We start from the raw sequence: 26572 nt of genomic DNA, 5'->3' as shown, positions 1-26572 counted from the left end.
AAAAACTTCAAAGTGCTCTCTAAACATTGAATTTTCATCAGTGATGCTGCAAGCCTTAGCTCTCATCTTTCATGCTTACCATGCAATAACTTCAAAAGGATAAAAAGAAAGAATGGTAATCTCTCCAAGCGACACTCTGCTAAGGCCAGTCATCTTGTCTTTAGCTATCATGCATTCACAACCAGATAATTGCTTCATTATATTATGCTTTAATAAATATAATAATTAACATTTTGTTACCAAAAAAAAGCCAATACTCAAGCCATTCAGAAATGAAATCCAGAGCCCAGGGGATTTCTAGAAGAAAATGAAAAAGAATTAGCATCAAATATAGACCTCTTCAAAGGGAAAGAGATCATTTAAACTTGTCTTTTACTTACTGAAATCTGTTCTGCATATTTTATTGTTTTTGTCATCTTGCTTGTTATAATCCAGCTAGCGAATGTTCAAAGAACATAAAATCCTACAAATAAATAAATGGAATATGAGTGAATTTACAAAAAGGCAACAAGAGTCTCACATGTAAGCTTTGATTACATAAAGCAATTATGTTTCCCAGTGGTGCTCCAGGAACAGGTGATTTATCAGTAGGAGAGAAATCAAAGTTTTTCGCTTCATGACACTTAGATGTCTAATTTACAGAGTACAAGTAACTTGGAAACCTTATCTGAATCAACATGGTATCACCAGTCAAATTTGAGGTGATCAAGACTTTTTAGAATTAGATTGTAGGGCAGTCTGGGTCAGCGTGGGAAGTTGTAATAGACTCTGACCTTTAAACAAGAGGTAGACATATCATTATGGACTTTGTGGTCAGTAACTCGGCAGTCATCTGAGGAAGTATACCAGAGGGCACTTTGGCGGGGAGGGGTCAGAGTTGTGTGTTGTGTAGTGGTAGCCTCAAACAAGAAGAGACCAATAATAAGATTACACTTGTGAATTTTGCTGTTTGGATCGGGGAATATCCTCACACCAACAGCTTTCTAAAGATCTCTCACCACAAGGTAATAAAATGGAGACAGCAATAAAGACAATTCTTGGTGACAAATTATCTTAAAAGCTATATTGTCCAAAAAAGTGCAAATATTTTATGATATTATGGTAAAAAGGAAAGGAAAAGCAATGGATAGGAGCTGTCTGATAGTCTCAGTGAGTGTGTTTCTCCCTCAGACACTGGAGTTAAAAAGTTATCCTTTCAGATTATTTGGATATTATCTAGATCAGTACTTCTTCAGTTTATAGGCATAGGGAATTGTTGACAGTGCATTTTTGCCATCAGCTTGTTACATAAAATAGGTCAGTAGGGCAGATTAAAGATAATCTATTTTTAATATAAATATTAAGAAAGGGGCTTAAACAGGCCAAATTAAGGTTTTGGGAAAAGGGCATGTGTGTGTGTGTGCACACGTGCGCACCTTTACGTGCATGCACGCACATGATCGCTGGCGTGTTTGGTGTCGAAATGCAGAAATCATCAAAAAATAGAAGGAGTGAGCAGGAAGTGGCAAATTAAAAGCCTTACCAAACACGTAAGGAGAGTGGGAAATTGAAAAAGTATTAGGTGACAGGCAAAATTGACTGGACTTGGTTAGATCTGTAGATGAAAACGGGAATTGAGGGTAAGTGATGACTTAGTAAGTATAGAAACCTAGCTCTCTACGTATTAATTCTATGTCTACCAATGATAGGGAATGAATAAGTTAAAATAGTTTCTCTAAGCTGCTGGAGAAAAAAATCCTAATATATATATATGGTTTTTTGTTTGTTTGTTTTTTTGGCTGCACTGGGTCTTCATTGCTGTGCACGGGCTTTTTTCTAGTTGCAGCAAGCGGGGTCTACTCTTCGTTGTGGAGCACGGGCTCTAGGTGCCCGGACTTCAACGTTTGTGGCTCATGCGGGGGCTCAGTAGTTGTGGCTCGCGGGCGGTAGAGTGCAGGCTCAGAAGCTGTGGTGCACCAGCTTACTCGCTTCGCGGCATGTGGGATCTTCCCGGACCAGGGATCAAACCTGTGTCCCCTGCATTGGCAGGTGCATTCTTAACCACTGTGCCACTAGGGAAGTCCCCTAATATATATTTTTAATTAAACTCTAAGTATCCATCAGTGATGTCACCGGGGAATTATTTTTAGTTAATATAATTCCCAAGTGTCTCTAGAAGAGACTAAGTAAATAGGACCATTTTTTTTTCCCCCACAGCAGCACACGTTAATATCACCATAAGATTAGGATCCTAAAACCCTGAAGAATAACAAAATATGAGAGGAGGAATGTACGTTTATTTTATAATTCCATGAGCTTTTGTGAATGCACTGAAGATGGTAAGCAATGAGGGAGATATCAGAAGGAAAGTCAGGAAAACCAGCCCAAAGGCCAATACCTTTGGCACTGGTATTACTTGACTTCTGTTCTCCTATCACCAATCTAGAAGAAAATGTTTTTTAATGAAATTGGAAGTTGACGAGAAAGGACAAAGACATCTTATCTTTGTACTAATAGAAACTGATACATCTTAACTCATCTCTGCCTACTCATTTATCTATGTACATATCGGAAGGGCAAATAAACAGTACTTTTCACATTCTGAATATCACCTAACTCCTTCGTAAGCTCTTAAGCAGTTCTGAACTTTACACAGGATAAATAATATGATATTTAAGTTTAAATATTTTTCAGTGAAAGTGAAAATAAGCCAAAAGTCTAAATTAAAGTTGAAAGAGAAGGATAACTCATGTTTCGAGAAATGATGAGTAGGATGTTGACGGGGTATCAATCCTCGAGGAAGAGGGGGTATGAGGGCCACTGGAGGACACCTGCCTAATAGAAATGCAGGCTTGTACATTCTGACTTCTGAAGAATGTTGGCCCCAAACTAACCTTCTATGATTAAACTTACTCTTTGGAGTAAATGCTGTGTAAAACGGGATTGGCTCTATAATAATCAACAAGGGAAAAGGAAAGAAATAAATCACCTTTACTCTTTAAGACTGCACTTACAAAGAGAAAACAAGCACCAATCATGGCTGCTTTGACTGTCACATCTAGATCTGCAGGAACGTGAATTCCAAAGTTGTCAGCATTGGTGAAGACATCGTTTACGAATCCTGACCAGTACTTTGAAATCTTCCCAATTGTAAGCTTTTCGTTAATGGTCTTCACCTTTGAGAAGAAAATAAGAAGTTGTAAATTTGAAGGTGATACAGATGGTTTTACATTTCTTCATATATTTACTTCATGAGAGATAGGAATTATTTTATTCATCATCTTTAAATGACAATTCGATGGTACTCATTCCTTTATATAAGCATAGGTTTGTAGATTTAACTTTCCAGTTTACTCTTCAGGAATTTTGCTTTTCTGACATTTTTTAATCCATTGTAATTCATTTATTTATTTTTTTTCTTTTTGTTTTTGTATGCAGATTGAGAATTTAATAGCCTCAAGTAATTGAGGACAGGCTACCACAAGATGGCAGCAGGTACATAGTCTCAATTATATGGTCTAACCATGATTCCTTTACCTGAAGTCCAGATTTTAAATCTGAATTCTTCATCAAAAAAGAAAAATATGTGAAATATTTTAGAAGAAATTTTTTAGAAAAAAATAATTTCTAAGTACAATTTATAACCTTTTAATTTTTATTGCTAAGATTTTATAATTACTAATATGTTTAAATATTATCAGTCATTGCTCAATTTCATTTTTATATTATACTCAGATATTTACTGGGTCATTCCTTTATAACTAACCCTAAGTCCTATTTTTCATTCGAAAAATTCTCTGGGCTAATGTACCACACAGGAAATTCAGACTAATTTGACATCAAAAGTCTATAGTTCTTTTTAGCTAGAAGGAATCTACAGTTAAACTTTATCCACTATTCATTTGCTTGCCCTGTTTCTCATTCAAAGGCTGAAAGTGATTCAGTATAAACTTTCACTTTCTGTATGGGAGTAGAGGATAGAAAATAGAGAAAGTTACTTAGGCCATGTCTATACCATGAATAATGAAACTCTTAAGCTCTCCTCAATCATAGGGCATATTTTTATCCTTTACTCTTAGGAAAGTTATACCAAGTCTTTTTGGCGTGGGCTGGAGTTATGACAGCTCATTTTGCAAAATGTACATTGTATTCTAGGTGAATAATGTTCCCTGAAATCCTGCAACTTTAATGTCTTATGTGGGATATACATGAATGAATGGACTGAAATGAAATGAAATGAAAAAGAAATACATACTTTAAATTAGACTATATCCTCTAGGAAAATCTGTTAAGATAGTTCACATTCTTACACATTGAATTTGCAAGTAATTAGTGTTTTTTAACATTCAATTTACACAAATATGTTTACATGAGAATAGATTGTTTTACAAAATGAAGTTAGCAAGTCTTATGAGCATAGCTTTTGAATTAATGGTATTTTAATGGAGTGTGCTCTTGAGATCAGGACTGGATATGTTACCACCAGGGATGTAGGAAAGAAGATGTAATTTTGGTGATTCTGAACTAAATATATTTGCTTTATACCATAGGCACTATATACATAAATCAAATTTTTGTAGTATGTTTTAAAAAAATTCTTGAACTTACTATCTCTGGAATTATGAGTTATTATTGGCATGTACAATATTACTTGTTACATTATTTCACAAATACATAATTTTCTAAATTTATTTCAGAGATGTTTCATGATTTGAACATTTTAAAAATTGAATTATGTTGCAAAAAATCAGGACCTAAGTGAAAACGGTCCTTCATTTTGTCAATCATACCTCAAAATCCACATCGCCAAAACAGCCACATGTTGCACAAGGACCAACAATTTTCAAAATATCTTCTTTGTCTGCGTTTTGGATTGCGAATTTAGGCAGAAAGGGGTCCCACTTCTGTGCAACATAACCAACTATAGTACCAGGAGGGGCTTGGATTTCTAACTGTAAGAAGAGATAATAAAATAAGATTTCCTAAAGTTGTTGTATTTTAATTTTACTATAATGTCAGCTTACTTCTAAACAGTATATAAAAGCTTCTAAATATCTGCTTTTATCTTATACTGGGTTTTTTTTTTATAATTTATAGAAACAAAGAAATTCACTATATAGATATGTGTTCTGCATTATGCGCTAAATGTCCATGTCTTTGATCTTCCTTCCCTAAGGAGAACCTATCCCAAAGCTGTTTTCTGACCCTGGGACACTGGCTTCTTTGCCATTTTGTTCCAAGTACAGTAATTGATCAAGTATTGAAGATGTTTCCATCCCCTCTCAGTTGTGGCCACAACACACATCTATTTTTAAGTGTCACTTACTGATTATTATGGACTTTTTTCTCTTTGAATTGCCAACTTCTAGCTTCTCTGTGCTCAGTTAAAAACAAATGCTTCTTGCTCAGTTAAAAACAAATGCTTCTTGCAGAGTTACACACCAATTTGATTTGTTTCATTTTGTCCAAAGTGTTAAAGACTAGCACTTGCATTTTCAGGGCTGACTTTAGTATTTTACTCCATCATCCTTTATTCCCCTGATTTCTTTATTGTCCATAATATTCTATTTCAACATATTTATGTAACCAAATCAAATACTTTGTAAAATAAGCTGGAAGTGGGTGAAAATGATGAACATTGTTTGCTTTTAGATCAAACCAGCGCTCATCATCTGATCTCCTTTTGTCTTTCCTTATTTGTTAAGTTCATAGTCTTATGTGTATGTCTGTAGTGTTTTCAGATGGACAAATGTGGTTTCAACAAGTCTTCTTAGAATTATATAGATTTGTTCTAGGATAACTTTTAAAGTAACTGATGTGATTTTAACCAAATTAAAAAACATATTAATCAGCATTAGGATGCGTCTTATGGTTAAGTTATATGACATGGAGCTACTTTGAAATAAAACATCAATTATCAGAAATTTTCAAATGGGCATATATTCTGGATTATACTAAGTTTAGCATCTTGGGGCATATTAGATCTTGAATATCCCCAGTAAAAGTATAAAAATTCTTGGGCTCCGTATATAAGTACCTTAGCAATCCTATCACTTAGCCAGGTAATTGCCTATAAATGGAGAATTAGCTTCAATATATATTGTGAGAAACTTCTCTAATTAAGGAGAGTTCCACATTACTATTTATTTCCCTTTGTGCTACGTAGACTATTTATACATAGGTCCTCAATAGAGAAGCTTGGGCTTGAATAAAGGCACCTGGTTCAAGTTCCATCTATTGTATCTTCTAGATGTGTGATCATAGGTAAGGCACCTCCACTCTCTAAGTCCCAGTTTCCTCAATTGCAAAATGTAGAGAGTAAAATCTATTCCTTCTAACTTATAGAGGTGTTATGATATCAAAAACATCAAAGTAAGTATATTTTCCATATCAACTTAGCTGCATCATGTCAATGAAAGTTATTACTATAGACCTATTCGTGATGAAACTCTATTATATATTAAAAATATAAGAATCAGATGATTCCCTCTAGAACAAGAACATAGTCTTTGCTAAACCTTGAAGTTTGTCATAAATGGGTGAATGGAACCTGAGATTCTGTACTAAAAATAATACCTACCCAAGAGAATACTTTAGAAGAGTTTAGTATCACTCAGCACTCCCTGAACTTTGCACCAATAAGAGAAGAAAAAGGGTAGATTTGCTTAATGGTGGAACTTATAGCTATTACAATTACGTGGCTAATACAGAGATTCAGGAGGATGTGTCTCATTTACATGATGCATGAGCTGTCGTTACCGATTAACATCACAGAAGCCACTATAGTTTTTGGTTGGAAAGGAAAAAAAATTTAGTGAATCACCAAATCCTCAAGCTGTTCTGATCCTAAAGGAGCAACATTCTAATTCAACCAATTGAAAGGTTAATTGCCCCATATCTCCAGATGAATGCCATTTATTTAAGAAATAATTGCTGATCTTTCCAAACATGGAAAAATACAAGCACACCCAGAGCCAAAGACTAACCTCTTGTAGGTAGCAAGGGCACCAGCAGCTGTTACACCTCAAGGGCCTGTTGACTGTAATCACCTCTCGACCGGAGTTATCGGTGATCTTCAGAGTGCAAGATCTCAGTGTGGAACAGAAAGTACGATTGAAGCAGATGCTTTCCTCCACTGCGAAGTAAATTCTTTGTCCCAAGCTGTTTTTAATCTCATATTTGTTGGAGGTCTCAGTGCCAAGTATCACTAATGGAGCAAAAAAAATAATTATCAAAATCATGCTTATTGCTTACTATCAAAACTTTATGTGAGTAAAAATTGTTGTGTTATTAAAAGAAAACAGAGTGTGTGATCAGTTATTAAGTATATGGTATCTTATTCAGACAAATCTACTTCCGTGCTCGAAATTTTGAGGATTTAGGCATAGAAATAGAAGTAAACTCTGAGAACAAAGTTGTGCAATTACTAAATTTTGATTACAGATATATGACCTACTTGGACACATATAGTACCACTTTTCAACTAGGGAAGCAACGTTGTAAAGAAGAATCAAATACTCAGATAATAATTCTATCACTGTTATGGAATTTACTGGGACAACTCACACTGATAGTAATGATTTTGTCTAAAATCTCTATCTGCTATTATATCTACAGCTGCATGCTATCTATTACAATTTTGACATATCTTAGTTAAGGACAAAAATACTTGATTAATTTGAATTCAGTTAGTCATCATTGTAAATTTGTGTATTGTTACATGATTTGCCTATTTGACGAATCTCTGACACTATGATAAAACATATTTTGTTTTGATGATTTTTTGTTATTTAGTCTCAACCTTGATTTCCATGTCTGAAATTACAGCATTAAGAAAATTTAAACTATTAGCAGCCATGGAAATGACCAAATAGTTTTTATTACTTTAAGATTAAAAATAATATTAGATTCCTAATGACAATATCATCAAAGACTTGGGGAGTTTTATGCTTTTATGTTTATCTATATCAGACTAATAATTTTACTTTCAATATTTATTTTATAAAATAAGCCTAGTGCTCTTTTTAATCTATCTTAAACATTTAACTTTATCATTTATAAAATATTTAGATGTAAAGAAACTTCTGAAACTTAAAACATTTCAACAGTTTTAATAATTACAGAATATAATATACTTACTTCCAAGAAGCTCCACCTGCTGGTGTATAATTATCAGGTCTAACTGTTAAAAGACGACATAAAGGAAATAAAAAGTATTACATCACAGGTCTTTGAAAACCTTTGCAGCTATTACTATTAACCTGTTTACTAGACTACCTGAAATTAGATGATTTTCATGTTCTCTGTGAGGGAAATGGTTGAAAACAGCTCACATTTTATAATGAAAAAGAAGTTAACATGGTTTTTATTCAAGTAAAATTTAAAAATTACAAGAACCCTGAAAATTTCAAGGCAGAATTGCCCAGAATAACATTAGCAACTGTGATTAGCTCTGTGTGTTTTTCTGTGGTAATCAGATAAAAGTGTAGCTCTTGGAAACAATATCTTTGAGAATATTTTTAAACAATCTGAATAAGAATGCCTATAAGGTTTTAAACCTCTCTCTCTCTCTCTTTTTAAAAGAAATGAACCAAAATGAAACCAAACAGTAATGACCTGCATGCATGGCCTCTCCACTCAGCCCTGTAACTCTACTTTCACTCTGTCATGCAGTAACTCATTCCTCACAGCGATGAAACGTCTTTGTTAAAGCTGAAAAAAGCTATTCTTTAAAATTTTCTCATTCACATCTTCCTTTGGACTAGGGGAAGAAAACCCAGAAATCCTGCTGATGCCAGCAAAGTACCAATTTAAGCAGAAAAGAGTTAAGCCACTAAATGCATGACACATTAAAACTTGCCTATGTAATTAGAAGTGAAGTTAATTTACAGAGATAAAGTAGCCACAGTTGAGGAGTGACTTATTAAACAGAATACAGTACAAACTGCTTTTTAAAGGAAATATTTAAAATATGTTCTTAGAGTGAATTTTATTTGTGTATGTTTTCATTTTGATATTCAATACTTGAAGATTCACTAAGGCAAAATCACTGAGTGCAATGCTGATTATTACTTTTTTAAATGCTTCATTTTCTATCTTGCCTTAAAATTTTCTTCACTTTATTCTCCCTTCACATTAATATACTCACTGATAACTTTTAAATGAAAGTAATCGATACTAACAGTTGGAATTGATTGGGCATCACAAACGCAGAAAATATAACATTACCTTATTTCCTTCACTCTCCTTGTATATCCTGAGGTGGAGGTAAAAACTAATATCATTTCTTCTATTTAAGTCTTATTATTGATAAAAGTACATGTGACTTCCATTTTAAGATTCACAAAAATATTTTTTCCAAAATTTATGATTTAAGATATTCTAAAACATATTTTAACAACTATGACAAAGTTTTTAAAAAAAATTTGAATCGGTCTTTGTTGTGTAGTATTGTTAGTTCTGTTCTCCTCTTTTGAGGAAAATGGAGAGTTGAGGAAAGAGAAGGGGTAAGCTTCAAAAGGACATGCACGATTATTAAGCAGTGGATCTATGTAGGAGTAACTTAGAGATAGAGAAGGAGTATGGGGACAGAAGTTAAGTTTGAGTTTAGGAGCTTTGACTATTTGTGTCATGGATCAAGTTTTCAGCCTTGAAATTTAAAGACTATTGGTTGAAAAGGGAAGTTGTACCTCTCTAATACCTAATAATAGCAGTTGTTTATTTAATGACTACCGTGAGGTAGTCACTGTGCCAGATTTTTTGACATAGTGTCTGATTTAATCCTCACACACATCAGAGAGCTAGATATCATTCCATTTTACATGTGAGGAAACAATCCCAGAGAGAGGAAGTAGTTTGCTCAACGTCACAGAGCATGTATCAATAAGTGGTTAGACTGGGATTTGAACCCAGGCAGTAATGCCGCTGATTTTGACGTGCTCTTTACTCTGCTGTACCACATCACTAAACTAATCTTAGGAACTGGGAGAAACAATTCTTAAGTGATGCTATGGGACTTCTGAGTACCTTTCCTCCCTATTTACTCTTATACTCACCCATCCTCTGTAATAACATTTGACTTAATCTACCTCTGTGGGCAAACGTCCTGGATTTGAGGGTCTTGGTTTTGGTTGTTCTTGTAGTTTCCTTTAAATCGCCCCAGGCCACTTATAAACCATGGTCCAAAAGAGCCCTTTTCATCTTTTGCTATTAATTGATGAACTAGGAATTGTTGGAAAGTCTAAAGAGATTGTGTCATGTATTCGGGTGTCAGGGCAAGTAAAGGACTCCTGAAGTATGAAAGGTATAGAATGGAAACCTAATTACAGCCTTGGATATGTAACTAAGAATCAATTCTTATGTATAATTTATCAGGTTTACAGGTATCATTGATTCCATTTAATACATGTAGCAAAATAAATGTGATCTTTACATGTGTCCTTGTAGACTTTGATTCACTACTCTTAGCTATAGGTGACTAAATTATAAATAGTTATCCTTTGACGCTTATAGGATATAATGTTATTGACTATTATGAACATGTTAATCCATCTGGAAAGAGAATGTATTGGTTTTATTCTTAAGTTTAACCTACATGAACAACATATATATATACATGTCTAGACATATAAGTATGTGCATGTACATATGTATGTATACACACACACACACACACACACACACCGCTTGGGAGTTTATTTTCAAATTATTAATGGAAACATGATTTTCAGTAGTAGTCATTGGATAGTCTTGATTAAAGGAGAATAGATGATTTTTTTAAAATTTTACTTTGAGTTTTTTAACTTAGAAGGATTTTTATTAAATATTTTCCTGTTTGTTTATTGAAGCATGTACTATTTTCAAATGTTCATAGTTTTATTTAACCTTATGGTTTTAGATAAAAGTTAACTCATAAAATTCTTTATATATATGTTTCTTAACAAACTAGTAGTATTAAACTTTCAAAATGTGCATTCATCCTTTTCTATACGCACCACTTTAAAGCAAATTAGTGTTCTTTTAGTATAAAGATTATACATTTTCTTTCCCTTTGAAGTAAAATAGCCACCAATTTGTGGCATGTTTTTGGTTTCTGAAAAAGATTACCAAAGGTGTACGTTTGGAAAATTGACTTCATTTTAGAACTGCAGCCAACGGGTTCATATCTCTATCAAATATGAAAAAAGTGTATTCATGTCAAGCATCTGGCTCCGGGTGTGTCATCATTCATGGATGGAAGAAGACTATGTGATGACCATATGTGATCATCAAACCTCAGCCCTCTGGCACTGGTATATCACTTTTATACTCGGCGAAACCTTGTCTGACAACATTCCCAAACAGCTTGCAGCAGTTAATCAACTCTAGTCAGCTATTACAGCTGATCCTTCCTGCAGATGGAAGATGGTAGGTTAGCCTTTCCAGCTCTTTTACATATCTCCCTGAGCTCTCCAGTCTCTAAAGTACATTTGTCTGCCAGTGGGTTTCTGGAGAAGGCATCTGCAATTATAAACATTTTCCCGGGAACATATGCTGCGTGCAGCTTAAACCCTATCAGGCATAACAGAAATCTCTTGCACCTTAAGGGAATTAACACAGAGATTTGATTTTGATAAAGGAGATAGACTTTATAGTTTGAAAGAGTGCCAAACAAGCTGAAAATTGCAGCAGATGTGCTGACATCTCAATATTAGTGTAAGTGTATTTCTAATCTTTTGTAGGATAAATACAAAAGCAACAATAATATACATAAATATCAATTGCTATTTATGTGCCATAGAATTCAGGTGATAATATTTCTTGATTGATTTATTATAAGGCTTGAATCATTGCTTACCCTCCAATGACTAGAACAGTGGCTATACCTAATGATAATATGATCTTTCAAGCAAATTGGCCTGGAGATGCAAGAGCATCAGAAGACAACACTAACTTGATAGGCTGATTTTCTCTTGGATTTCCATCCACCTTTTTGAGATTCAGTTGAAGATGTTGAGCTCTCAGCTCATTGCAGAAGTCTCTCCTGAGTACTTTGATCTTTAACAACGTTTCTCTTCTCTGTACACCTGCGCAAATTAAAATTGTGTGCTTATCTGGCTCTAGTACCCAGCCTTGCACTTTTTGTCATCATTTTTTGTCTTTGCCAACGAGGTTGCAGAACGTTTGGGTGAGAGGGACTAGGTTTTATACCATTAATGTGCCTTGATTAAGACAGGTACTCAATGTCCTTAATTAAATAGCTGTAGGTGTCTAGACATATTAGACAGTTTCTCCAGGCCAAATGTGCTGACACCTTGAGCAATGAGCAGTAAAATGATAAATGTGCTAAACAGCTCAATCGAAAATGTTTAGTGTTCTTCCTCTGACAATTAAATAAGGAAATTAGAAGTGACCATAAAAGAAAAATGTTTCTTCCCAAATAACAGAAATAAATAAAAGACAGATTTTATAATTTCATGATTTATAATGCTTTTCTCACTTCAGTAAGTTATTTGTTGAAGTTCTTCAGCCTTGATTGAAAGGCAAGAAATCAAGTTTATATTCATTTTAAGGGCAAACACTTAGTAGAAATAGATAAAAGCACCTGGCTTAAATATTCTAGACCAGGAGGGAGACTCCCTGGTGGAGGGGGACCCCGCTGCCACACTTGGTTCCCTGGATTGGAAGGTGAGATGTGAAGGTCGTGGTCTGGGTCTGAAGCTCCCGGAAGAAAACCAGGCAGACTTCTGCTTCTTTGGTTCTGTGCATCTGCAAGAGAATGACCATCCCAGTCCGTATTTAAATGTAGGCCATTTTATTTAGTTTGTCTTATAATATTTGCTTCCTCTTAATTCAGAGGGTGGAGTATCTCCCACAGTAGCCTCTCACTACAGTGCCCTTTCCTTCATTTTTCCTACTCACTGTCAGCACCACTTGACCCTGAAGCCAGAGATAAAGGACTGTGGAAGACTACCAGAGGTAGTTGTGAGAAAAGTTGGATAATTTGGGCAAAATAAATGATTTTAGAAAGTATATTTTTTGAAGGCAAGTGAAACTTCTATTCAAAGAGCTAAAAGATTATACACTGCAAAAAGAAAATCAATGGCAAAAGAAACTAGATGTTCTCTACTCATAAAAGGATAACCTTAGACATAGGTTTTAAATCATAACTATGACTTTCAAGCATATTCTCCCTTCCTCAAACATTATGAAGGTGCCTCATAATTTCCAAGGATATTTTGTCTCTTTTTATCAATCATACTGCTATGGCTAGATGTAATTCAGGGCCCTTATACTTTAGCCTGCACCAGAACCAGCTGGGGGGCTTATTAAAACACCCATTGCTGGGCCACACTCCAGACTTTCTAATTCTGTGGTTGGAGTGGGTGTGGAGCTTGAGAATTTTGCATTTCTAACTAGTTCCCAGGTAAAGTAATGCTGCTGGTCTGACGATATATACTTTGAGAACAAATGGGAATATTTGTAACTAATTTATGAACTTCTTAAGGGCAGTGTAATATTTAATTTAGCTTTGATTTCTGTGTTTGGTATAAAAGCATCCGAAAAAATTTTGACAGTATGAATCCCTTTGTAGCTCACCCAAAATTACAAATGATAAAAGAATTACAGAGTTCTAAAATGTTTGGCTTTGATTTTTTAATCACCTGTTTATATTATATTATATTATTGCCAGGTAAAATTGTTACTATTTCAATGATCTCTTCGATTGAAATTCGGAGATTTGCTATTTATACTGCCTTAGTCTGGAGCCCAATATTATGCATAAGACATGTACATGGTGCGTGCAAAATTCTTCTTCTTTGTTAAAAATATACTTTATTTCCTTTCTACTATTATTTTTCCCTTTTCTTCTCACATGACTGCCATTTGGCTGTCTCCCTCATTACATACCGTTATTTCTTTCAAAGACTATCAGTGTTTTTACTTCTCATCTTTATTAAGCCAAATTGTCAGAGTTCTCACATGCGCATTCATTTCCTTTACACTTTGCTGTTTTAGCTTGAGTGTAGGTATGGAGCAAGCAAGGTTCATGACAGGTGTTTTCAAATATCAGAGAAGCCATTATGAAGAAAAGTAATTTAGACTATTTTAAAAACCTATGGGGCTTCCCTGGTGGCGCAGTGGTTGAGAGTCTGCCTGCCGATGCAGGGGACATGGGTTTGTGCCCTGGTCCGGGAAGATCCCACATGCCGCGGAGCGGCTGGGCCCGTGAGCCATGGCCGCTGAGCCTGTGTGTCCGGAGCCTGTGCTCCGCAGCGGGAGAGGCCACAGCAGTGAGAGGCCCGCGTACCGTAAAAAAACAAACAAACAAAAATGATGAATGGGAAGGACAAGGAAACTGGCTCTGGATTAATATGAGGAAGAAATTTATAACAGATGCACAAAGATTTGGATAAGCACTCATTGTACATATACTAAGATTGGAGTGACAGCTATATAATTCACAGTAGATGAGAATGGTCTCTCTTCAGCACTGATACCCAGGTCCATGTAATGTGTGTGTGAAGGGGGAGGAGGTATTCTTCTGAATCTTTTAAACCTCTACAAAATAAATCTGAAGAAAGGACTGATTTTCCTTTGGAGATTATAAATTCCTCTTCATTCATTTCTTCTCAAGCACAGCCTGGGTGAGCATCTGATAGGGATTAAAAAAGCCCAAGCAAACCTGGTGAAGGAACACAGGCACCTAAGGAGTGGTCCTTTGGACACTGACATAAACTGTTTCTAGTAACAATTGGCTCATTAAAGTCATGTGTACATTTGGTGTTAATGAGGGACATTAATTGCCAAATGATTCATTTATTCATTTAACAATAAGGTTGTGGGAAGAGACAAATATGGATTTCTAAGATTATACTGGTCTGTGACATTAAGAATTTGGACACGCTTTAGGGGTAGGAATGAATGGAAGCAATCTTGTCATCTGGCCCCATGAAAAGAGAGCTCCACACTGATAATATTATAACAATTTGCTTCCCCAAAGGCCCCCATCCTGAACTCCTCTCAGATTTGGGGCAGACACAAAGGATATAGACTTTAGAATTCCTCTTGCTCTTAGCCCTTCTCGAGAGCTACTAACTGAGTAAACTGAGAGGAAGACTAGGTAACACCATGTCAAATCTGGGAGAGGAGCAAATGGCCCCTACCGCAATAACAGCTAGAAAATAATAAAAGGCAACACACATCCTTTCTTTGGCATTAGTGCCAAAAACACTGTTGTCATTGACTTTCAGAGAAGCAGAGACAAAATTGTGATCTGGGGAAAACTAGTTCATAATGATAACATTCAGAATAGTGGTTCAACTTGGGAGTGGAGGTTCATGGCTATTGACCAGAAAGGGAACTTTATGAGGTGCCAGAAATGTTCTGTATCTTGATCTTGGTGGTGGTTACACAAGTGCATCCTGATTTTTAAAATCATGAAGCTTAAGTTTGGTGCCTTTATGCACTTAACTGTACACGTTATCCTTCAATTAAAAAAAATGTGTAGGGATTAATTTCTAATAATAGCTGATAGAAGACTATTAGATTCTCTCTCATTGCCAATTTTATTGTTGAAAAGATTAGCAAATTACTCCAATTTTATCTTGTAAACTATTTTGCTGTGACAAAACGTGGTAGATTCTTGAGTGTCTGGCAAGTGGCTCTACATTTCTGACCCAGGTCTTTAGGTCCTTAGATGTCATGGCATTAAGAGATGTTAATGCACTGGGGCCCAGAGCAGATCATGTCCAAAGTCTTTACTGGGGAGTAGAGGCTCAGTTAGAGACTGCTGGGATCACCATTCTGAGATCACTTGCTTTCTCTTCTGGGATTTCAGCTCACATTGGAGCAGCACAGCCTCTGAAGACCTAAACTGAAGCTTCTGTTCAGTTTAGATCATCCTGGAAACTCCTGTTTTTCTCAAACTTAAAGTCTGAGACCAACCTGTTCTTAAATTGTGTTTATTTATACTAAACCAGGGGACTCCAGACCACACAAATATTTCCTCAGTTCTAATGGCATCCAGTATCCAGACTGTCCTTTGATTTAGTGGTGCTGATTGACCTTCCTACAAAATGTGTGAAATGTCTAATTAGCCTGTATTCCCTGGAAAAATGCTAATTGCCAATACAGTTTCATGGGCCAGAAAACATCATGACATTATAAATAATGTCTTTAAATATATTTGAATAAAACTCCACAAAAATATTTTAGGTAAATAATGATGATAAACCAACTTGCCCCCTAAAACCAGATTTCTAATTCAAAAGGAAACTTCATTTTTCACTTCTTTTAAGTAGTATAGGGTCTCTCACAGATGTTTTACCCACTTCATCTGTTAAATATTTTGAGTGAGATGGAGCGAGAGTGTTAGTTTTCTACCGTAAGTTTTGCCTCTAAGTTTAGTCTTGAGCCCCTATCATTACTGAACATCACTGCTTTTTTGGTAGATTAATCATATTTTGATCATAATATTGCTTTCTAGTCACAAGTTTCTTCAGAGACTCAGACCACCAAATGAAGAAGGAACTCCTTTGAATTTCTATCTGGCTTTGAATTTCTATCTACTCTTTTAAAAATGTATAACTAGCTTATAAATATTTCACATACTCTGCAACTCTTTACCTTACAGGCTGCAGTTGTTGCTGTAACTCTTACTTGATAAAGTGATGAAGTGTTTTGGACTAAGTCTTAGTGTCAGTCTTAAATGAAAGAAAGAACTTGCCAAGATTTTTTTTGGCTGTCTTCAAATATAAAAATGAAGTACACATGTATTAAAATTCATAATTTTGATGTTTCACGTCTATATTTTACAATTTGTTTGAGCTTTCCCAGTGATACTCAGGGACTGGTGTATGCTACATGTTGACAAAAAGTGAAAAGATTACTTCCTTTGTTCCAAATTAAATATCATCCAAAGTCTATTTTGATAAAGGAAGCAAATAAGCATACATGTTTCTCTGAATGGATCATTAATTTAATTTAGGATATTTTAAATTGTGAACTCTATTATCCTATTTGTAATTAGGTTAAAAGGTTTCCACTAATTATACTAATCATAATTCTTCACTTTCATTATAGCCTAGAGTTTAATGGTTTCTTCTGATAATGGAATGAAAACACATTATAATTTCATTTTTATATCATTTCACAAATATTTTTTGTGAGATTGCAACCCATTACCTAAAACAAGCACATCCCTTGTCTTCTGAGAAGTTCTTTAAGTGAGACAACACTAATGATATTTGCAGTTTTAGGGATTTGAGGAAAACTTACCAGTTCCCCCTCCCAAAGTCTTTAATCTGCTTGCTTAGTTTCTGTTTGCTTTTTAGATATAATTTACCATCAAAGAAATTTTGAAAGATTTTTGCTTCATAGTTCAGAAATCTTTACTTCTAGTCCATTAAATTTACTAGGATTTCCTGAAAACACATGTTTAATTCTCTATAAGAAATGGCTGTATCACATATTTTAAACAACAAATGGGAATTTTTTAAATATTGAACTGTACTTTAACACTTTTTAACTTATGTGTGAAAAGTTTTCTACAAATCCCTTGAAACTGGGAATATCAACTTGTCTTTGTGTTTGGCATTAAATATTCCCATTCTAAATTTTATTCTGCAGCTTTTCACATCAAGTCACTAGGTTTATATTTATGATAACAAAAACACTGTTTGCATCTTAACTTTTACATTCTATCAGATAGAGGGTTTTTTTAAAAATGTAATGCAACATGCTCCTTGGAGTTCAAAGTTAAAAATTCCAACGTTGAAAAGCACTAAATGACAGGTTTTAAAGTATCAATCTCACCGATTGTAACACCCTTAGAACTGTGTATTTTCAGTCATAATATAAGGAAAAATTTATTAGCTGCCTATATTTACTCTTACCTTTAGAGGCCATGAATATGCTGAGTCAGTTCTTCAAAGGCATGCAGGTTAAAAGAAAAGGCTCCTCTTGCAGCAAAGAGAGAAACACAGCAGGCATAAAACTTCAGAGGGTATCTGTATACTTCTTGTCAGCTTACAAATACCGGAGGAACGGAGAGCCTTGCTGTTTCCAGAGTGCTGTATTTTATCATTTTGAACAACAGGGGGAGACAAAGCTATCATCAAAAGTAAACACTATTCAGAAACCATCATCCCACTTGGTGGCTGAAGGACCAATTTCAAAATAATAAAAACCAGGAAGGAAAATATACAACATACAACATTCATTTTTATGGGCCTTATTTCCACTTAGTGTTTAAAAATTACTTCTTGGAATATATATTTTTGCCCTCACTACTATAATAGAAATATTCTACTTTTCTAATTTCTAGAAATCTCCTGTACCAGAGTCTGTGATAAAACATTCTTATCACATGTAAGTTTCTGACAGTTATAAATAATTTTTATTAAATTTTGAAAATGTTTGAACGGCAATATTTTTATGTTGACTCTGGATTTCTCCCCACTTTCCTCTCCCCGTAACAAGGATTATTTCCTACTTTTTACATACATAAATGAATATTTATTTTTAGTTGAATTTGATTAATCAGGAATTTGAAAATAGAAACCTTCAATAATCTCATAGAGTTAAATGAAACATACAGGTAATATTTAACTGCATTGCACACTGAGGGGAAACAAAAAAGCACTGTAAACTTGACTAGACAGTTCATATTTCTAAATGACCATGGAGATTTTGCTCACCAAGTCAGTTGCCCTGGATGGCGTGATTTGCAAAGGTTGAACTTGTAGGATATACTACATTATCAGCAACACTGTCTGCTTCTAAAAATAGTTAAGTGTCCTGAGAAGGCATGGATAGTGATGAAAAATTATGAAGTCAGCTCACAGGCTGTAGACAGCCAAAAGTTTGGGTTCTTCTTATGTGGCAAAGAGATGTTTCTTTTTGTTGTTGTTTTGAAATGTTCGAGGTTAAAATGAGCTGCCATTATTTGAGTTATCATTTTGCAGAAAATGTGTATAAATATGATTAGTATTTTTAAATTAAATTATATGTTTCCTAAATTTCTCAATGTTTGCCACAGGCATTTGGAAAAACTTTGATCCAAAGAAACTAAGTTGTTATTAGCACTATCAAACATGGTATTTTATACTGTAGAGCACAGGGAACTCTACCTAATGCACTGTGGTAACCTAAATGGGAGGGAAGTCCGAAAGGGAGGGGATATGTGTATGGCTAATTCATTTTGTTGTGCAGTGGAGGCTAACACAACATGGTAAAGCAACCATACTCCAATAAAAATTAATTTAAAAAACATGGTATTTTAAATTATTGTCATAACAGACCAGTTAATTTTGACTTTCAACAGAGCACCAATTTTGAAACAAAATATAGAAACCTAAGTGAATTAAACATATGTTTTGGCCTATATAAGGCCAACCATCTATGCATTTGGACATGGCCATTTGACTCACTGAATCTTTCAATATTTGACCTACAACAAAGACTTTCCATCTAACTTGATGATGTATAGGTACTGCCTATTTCTTCCTTTATACTTTCTTCCTCTGTCCTGCCAAAGACAGCACCAACGTCCTTTCTTCTTTTTAAAAAAGACCCAGCAGGGTTTCCCTGGTGGCGCAGTGGTTGAGAGTCCGCCTGCCAGTGCGGGGGATACGGGTTTGTGCCCCGACCCGGGAAGATCCCACATGCCGCGGAGCGGCTGGGCCCGTGAGCCATGGCCGCTGAGCCTGCGCGTCGCAACGGGAGAGGCCACAACAGTGAGAGGCCCGCGTACCGCAAAAAAAAAAAAAAAAAAAAAAAAACAAACATAAAAAAGGCCCAGCAGATACCAACCTGAGGTCTCCCCTTCCCTCCATTCCTTTCGGTTTCCCAGCCTTTCTCAAGGAGAGACTTGCAAACCCTCCTTAAGGGACCTCCCAGAGGTTCAAGTGTCCTGTCACTGAGTGTTCCCACAGACAGGAGATGTTGCTCCACAAGTTGCCCTCAACCCCCATCCTGCTGCTTTCCTGCTGCCATTCACCTTCACAGTGCTCTCATTCCAACTCCCCTAACACCTGCCGCCTCTATGGAAGAACCGGGACCACTCTCAATACTCCAAATGGTCACACAATCCTCCTACCCCTGTGCTATGAAGCCCTGGGCTTTTTCAAGCAGCTTCAGTTTTATTCGCCAGCAGGCTACAGTATTTCAGTCTGCTCCCTTGATTCCATAAAATATAGACAGTACAAGTTGGGCATGTCCAACAGACATAACCCAGGGCTTGATGATAACATAGTGGGATTGAAGTACACAAAAGGAGACGCGAAAATGAATATTAGGAAATCTAGTGTCAGTGGGCCTGCCCCTTCCCAGGAAACTCCCTACCGGTCTCTCTGTCATGAGCCTCAGCTCTGCTGCTCTGTTGTTTGGGCGTGCTCATCTACTCAGGATGTCCTGCCTTGCCTGTCCTTGTCCCCCCGCTGAAAGAAAAGACTCTATATCCTCCATCTTCAGTTTCAGCCAAAAGGAAATGAAAAAAAATTCCATCATAATCTTGACACAATCATGCCTGCCCATGGCCTTTTCCCAGGACCTGTCAAAGCTATTTCAGAAGGTCCATCCATTCAATGTTACATCACTGTTCAGAACTTCCCCATTATTTAATTATTTAGTTGTGAGATGTTTGACTTAAATTTTCATGATTGAAAAGTCTCACCAAAATAGTTTCTCTCAGTACAAAGGGAGAGATTGCCTATTTATTTAAGCCTATATAGTGACAAATAAGTGCTACCTGTTATACAACGAAACGAAACAAAATCAGCAATATGCTCCCGATGACATCTTTTGCGGAAAGAGTATGGAGTGCGTTAAGATGTAAGCCTACAGGTCTGGGGCAGGACCAAGGACCAGGACTAGTAGGAACTGACTTTTAGGCTGTTTCATCAGCTTAATAGTTATTCTGCCTCTGGTTTTACTATAAAAGTATGTGTTCCTGGAAATTATATACATACATACATACATAAACATATATATGTAAATATATAACTAAATATACATATACATGAAGTGAGAGAATTACTTGTTTTTCTTGATTTATATAAATATTATTTTAGGTATAACTCAAACACATTTTAGTCACTTAAAATTATGTTTTTTAAAATTTATGGTAATGCATAGCATTACATTGTTTTCAGCCACTGCATGTTATTACATTTTATGAGTATAATGAATACAATTTTTGCTCATTGCCATTTTAATGGATGTTTAGTTGTTTCCATTATGTAAGGCAATGGTTCTTATGCACATGTATAGCAGTCCTTTGGAAGATATATATCCAGAAATAAAAATGTTGGCTTATGGGATATGAAGATCTTCATCTTTACTAGGTATCACTGAATTGATCTTCAATGGTCTTGTACCAATTTACATTCCCAACAGTAAGGGATAAGAATTTCCATTTCCACATATCCCTTTCAACACTGGCTTGGTCACCATAGTGGGGAATATCTAGTGGACTCCTAAGTATTAATTTATGAGAAGGCACCATCTAGAAGTCTTAATTACATTATAATCTGATATATGTAAACATGATTGCATGTATTTATATTTTCAGTTGTTCCTATCATACTATATCATGCAAGAATAATTAATAGCAAATTTTACGAACAGCTTATCATACAAGTAACTGCTACAGGTGAGGAATGGTATGGTAATGGACTGCAATTTAGTGATAACATAACTCCTTTCATTCAGTGAGGCTCATGGTTGGATCTGCTAAAACGTGAATCCACTTTTAGCAAACTTGCAGCACTTAAGGCATGCATTCCTATGCATAAATCTTATCTCTGGATATATAATTTCCCATACTAAAATTCATTGTGAAACAATTCAGGGTGGGTACTAATTAATTAGTTAACACAATCATGGGAAGAAATATCATTAGTATAAATGTTTTTTCCAGAGTTATTTGATTTGCAACTACACTGTGGATGTAAGATATCCAATCTTTTTTTTTTTTTTGCGGTACGCGGGCCTCTCACTGTTGTGGCCTCTCCCGTTGCGGAGCACAGGCTCGGGACGTGCAGGCTCAGCGGCCATGGCTCACGGACCTAGCCGCTCCGCAGCATATGGGATCTTCCTGGACCGGGGCACGAACCCGTGTCCCCTGCATCGGCAGGCGGACTCTCAACCACTGCGCCACCAGGGAAGTACAAGATATCCAATCTTTTAATGCGAACCTGGATGTGTCTTCCCTGGGAAAGTACAACTCCTATTTCAGCAGCCATCTGTCCACATGTTGCAAACCTCCTATCAAAGTGCTTTTCTTTGCTGTCTTATTCAGACCTGCCCTTTTGAAACAATGCTTCATTCATTCTTTCAATAATTATTTATTAACTTTTTACCGTGGGCATATCATATGGAGCCTACAGACTGTAATGATATGACCTCCACTCTAGTGGAGGATCACAGCATAGAGATGCAATACTCCTTTTGTTTTTTTAAAAAAGTAAGAGTCAGTTACCACCTCCTGAAAATAAAATGACACAACTCATACTCTCTCTGAAAACCAAGCTAATCAGAATCAGTAATGTATCATTCAAATGAGCAATTCTTTGTTTCACATGTACATGTCTAATTTTCCTTTCCTCTGTTACTTTAAAACAGAAAAATAGTAACTATTAAGATATTATTTCTTAAATAATGAAAGAATAGTATACTGGATCATGCTTCTTGGTTGCTAATGAGGGATAGATTTCTTGCATTCTCTCTTTCTGCCTACTTAAAAAGAGATTGATTTAAAGGACTAGAAAAAAAATGGAAAAGAATCCTAGATACAGAGAAGAATCTGTCTGAAACTAAGAGAAGCTGGTTCTGGAACAAATATATCTAGAGGGGTCCCCACTCACCAAGATGACATAAAAAAAGACTCTTAATTTAGAGTCCTGTGCACAAACTCCCTGGGACAAAGGGTATTGCATAATCAGTAGATTGTAAAGCCCAAGGCAGAAGCAAAAGTTTAGATTGTCCATAGAAGTTCTTTTTAAAATTTTCTGCCTTGTACGTTTTCTTCAGGTAAGATGAAGTTAAGCTGAATGGAGTTCTTTGAAGTAGTCTGTCTTTACTGTACTTTGTCTTCTGGCATTTTTCTGACCTTTTATGCATAATGTAAACTTTTAACAGTTCATAACGGCATTTTTCCTTTAAAGAGTCTAAAAGTAGTGGGAATCTTCTGAGAGGTTCTGGCTCATTGCAAGCTATAGTACTAGAAGAAGAGCATTGCAAGCAGAAAACTGTACAGACATATGACATATCAATAATTATTTATTTAGATGTCCTTCAGGGTGTATGTTTGTGTCTCTGAGAGAGACAGGAGGAGAAGGAGAAGGAGAGAGAGAAAGAGAACAGAAGGGAATTGGAGCTACCAAGTAGACTGATGGGGAGAATTAAGAAGACATTTAAAATCATCAGAAACCCCAGTGCCCCCCATCAAGACCTGCTTTACCGTTTTGAAAATCTCTTTATTTCTATCATTATTTTAAATATACTTACCTTGTGCCTGGGTTCTTGTGCCTTGCTCAGTGTGGTTGCTTTGTCCTCCCAACATTTGCCTGCATCTTCAGACATCACCAAAATACTGCAACAAACCCTTCCGTGGCTGCAGTCGACAGCCCAGCAGTGCTCTGCATGCAATTGCCTTCATTGACAGCAGCCATATCACACACAGCCGGTGCAGCTGCAGCTCAGTGCCAGCCAGAGGACACCAATTGTTTTCTGCAATACATTCCCTTCACATTTCCAGCCTCGAAAATAAGCTTCCCCAAGCTTGGATCCCCCCAAGAGCAAAGTTCCCAAGAAATTGAGATAATTATTATAACAAATATACATTAAGTGCATAGACAACATACATTAGAGTTAATTTATGCTTAACGGTGCATATCTAGTGTTTTCTTCTGGTGCTATTTATAGGCTAGATCATCCTGAAAATGTTACTGCATTTAAATGCATGCTTTGCGAAGTGGTGGCTAAAAGTGTGGGACGTGTCCTATAAGCCACGGAGAATGTGGCTTCACTGAATGGGGTTGGAAAAGGAAGGCCTGTGTTTATTAGTGAACATCCTTTTTCTTGTTGTCTAATGCGGGTCCTGACCCATTATAGGCATTCATGAAATGTTAACTCCAAGAATGAGGGAGTAGATGTTACCAAAAGTATTGTTTGTGGTTTGGGACTTCTTTCCATGTTTTGTCTACAAGCAAATGTATGAACTGTAAAAATTGATGAGAATTATAATCTTGCACCTGACCTCAAATTGTAGTCAGTTGTGATTTGAATAAGATGTATCCAAGTATGCTTTGTGTTTTTGGCATAACTAGAAATAATTTTGGGCTGGCTTAAAGTGAAACATATTTATGTTTTGCATAGTTGTATTTTTTCTTTGGCAATATCCTTAGTCATGTTTTTCTCTAGTTACTAAATAGATTCGAGTGCAATGTTGTCAATAGAGATATATTTTGAGCCACATATGTAACTTAAAGTTTTCTAGGAGCCACATTAAAAACTTAAAAGAGGGACTTGCCTGGTGGTGCAGTGGTTAAGAATCCACCTGACAGTGCAGGGGACACGGGTTCAATCCCCAGTCTGGGAAGATCCCATATGCCACGGAGCAACTAAGCCCATGCACCACAACTGCTGAGCCTGCGCTCTAGAGCCCACAAGCTACAGCTACTGAGCCCGCATGCCACAACTACGAAGCCTGCATGCCTAGAGCCTGTGCTCTGCAACAGGAGAAGCCACCGCAATGAGAAGCCCATGCACCACAACAAAGATAGCCCCACTCACCACAACTGGAGAAAGCCTGCACACAGCAATGAAGACCCAGCGCAGCCAAAAAATAAATAAATAAATACTTTTAAAAAAATAATTAAAAAAACTTACAAGAAACAGGTGAAATTAAATGATTTATTTTACCAACTATTTCAAACATATAATTTCAACATGTGGCATTAGTCAGTTTTCAAGTTCTCAGTAACCACATGTGGATAGTGGCTACTGTACTGGACATGGAAATTCTAGCATAATTATCCAGAAAACGGCTTGGCTGGTGACAGATTAAAAGTTGTGTGTTAAGCTTATGTGTTTGTTTAAATACATATGTGCTTTAAGATAATTTTGAACTTCAATTTGTAATTTATAGTTTTTAAATAAAAGTAACACATTGATAGGGCAAACAAATTGAAATGATACTGAAAATGATAAATGAAAAGTAAAAGATTATCTTCTCCCCTGATACCAGTTCCTTTCCTCCCCAAATCATTACTGTTAACTTTTATGTGTATATTTTTAGGTTAAAAAAATTCTTCTACTTAAAATATGGGAATATAAAGAATTTCTAAACATATGAAATCTTATACAAACAGACCTGTACTGTGCTCAGCTTCTGTAGTAAACAGAGAAAAATTAAATAAGATACCATGACACACTTACTAAAATGGCAGAAGTTAAAAGTACTGACAATACTAAGTGTTGACAGGACATGGAGCATGTTAGCTCTTATGCACTGCTGGTGAGTGTGTGTATGGCCACAAGGATGTAGAAAACAGTTTGGCATTATTTAGTCCAGTCATCCTTTGGTATCAGAGGGGATTGGTTCCAGGAGGCCCCAGGTAAACCAAAATCCACAGTTGCTCAAGCCCCTTTTTTTAACATGGTGTAGTATAGTGAATACAGTTAGCCCTCCATATCCATGGGTTTTGAATTCATGGATTCAATGAACAGCAGATGGAAATTTTAATCTGTCATTGGTTGAATCAGTGGATGTGAAATTCTTAAATGCAGAGGGATGACTGTATATTATTGGAAAAAAAAAATCCATGTATAAGTGGCCCCAGGCAGTTCAAACCTGTGTTGGTCAAGGGTCAACTGTATATTTGAAGGTATATACAAAGAAACCCTTGCACATCTCCCACATGAGAAATATGGAAGACTACTCGTTAGAAGCATTGATCATTATAACCCCCAATGGGAAGCAACCTGTTGGTTTGCAAACTGGCCCTTGTACATGGAGGACAAAGAGAGACCAAAGAAAGAGGCAGACCACTCCAGATTGGTAGGTGGTAGTTTTAATAAGCAAGGGAACTTAGGCAGCTTGCTTGGGTGTCTGCAAAATGAATAGATCTCCACAACTGCTCACTAGAGTCTTAAAACTTATATAAGGCTTTGAACTGGATTCAGTCATGTATACTGTCCAGATGTTCTCAACAACACCTTGTATCTCAAGGCTGTGTCCATGGGGCAACTTCTAGCTTAGGGAAGGCAAGAAGAACACACATTCCAAGGACAGGGGAGGGACTGAGGAGCCTCTGATTGCCTGGGTCCAGCTTGAGGGTCAATTGGTGGTCACATCCTCTCAGTTACTTGATTACCTTCTCCAACACAACCAAAATTTCCATTCACAAAAAATGTGACAAATAGTTGCTAACTTATATAATGAATACTCCACATAAATGAAGATGAATAAACTACAGCTACACGCATGCAATATGGTTATTTCTTACAATCATGATATTGAACAAAAGAAGTGAGTCATCAAAAAGTGCTTGTATAGGGCTTCCCTGGTGGCGCAGTGGTTGAGAGTTCGCCTGCTGATGCAGGGGAC

General features: G+C 36.1%; 1 protein-coding gene across 1 annotated transcript; it reads right to left on the bottom strand.

The window, feature by feature from the left end:
• Positions 1 to 380: 380 nt before the first annotated feature.
• On the bottom strand, positions 381 to 17994 carry PLSCR5 (phospholipid scramblase family member 5). Its single transcript, XM_067737204.1, has 7 exons — positions 17856 to 17994; positions 12563 to 12726; positions 8119 to 8161; positions 6966 to 7186; positions 4770 to 4931; positions 2994 to 3155; positions 381 to 463 (listed from the first exon to the last, which is right to left on the bottom strand). The coding sequence occupies exons 1-7, from the start codon at positions 17866 to 17868 to the stop codon at positions 425 to 427; spliced, it is 804 nt and encodes a 267-aa protein (XP_067593305.1). The 5' UTR covers positions 17869 to 17994; the 3' UTR covers positions 381 to 424.
• Positions 17995 to 26572: the final 8578 nt, after the last annotated feature.

Source organism: Pseudorca crassidens, chromosome 5 (assembly GCF_039906515.1).
Source record: "Pseudorca crassidens isolate mPseCra1 chromosome 5, mPseCra1.hap1, whole genome shotgun sequence".
NCBI classification, from domain to species: domain Eukaryota; kingdom Metazoa; phylum Chordata; class Mammalia; order Artiodactyla; family Delphinidae; genus Pseudorca; species Pseudorca crassidens.
The sequence above is the reverse complement of the archived record's forward strand: the minus strand, read 5'-3'. Positions and strand labels throughout refer to the sequence as shown.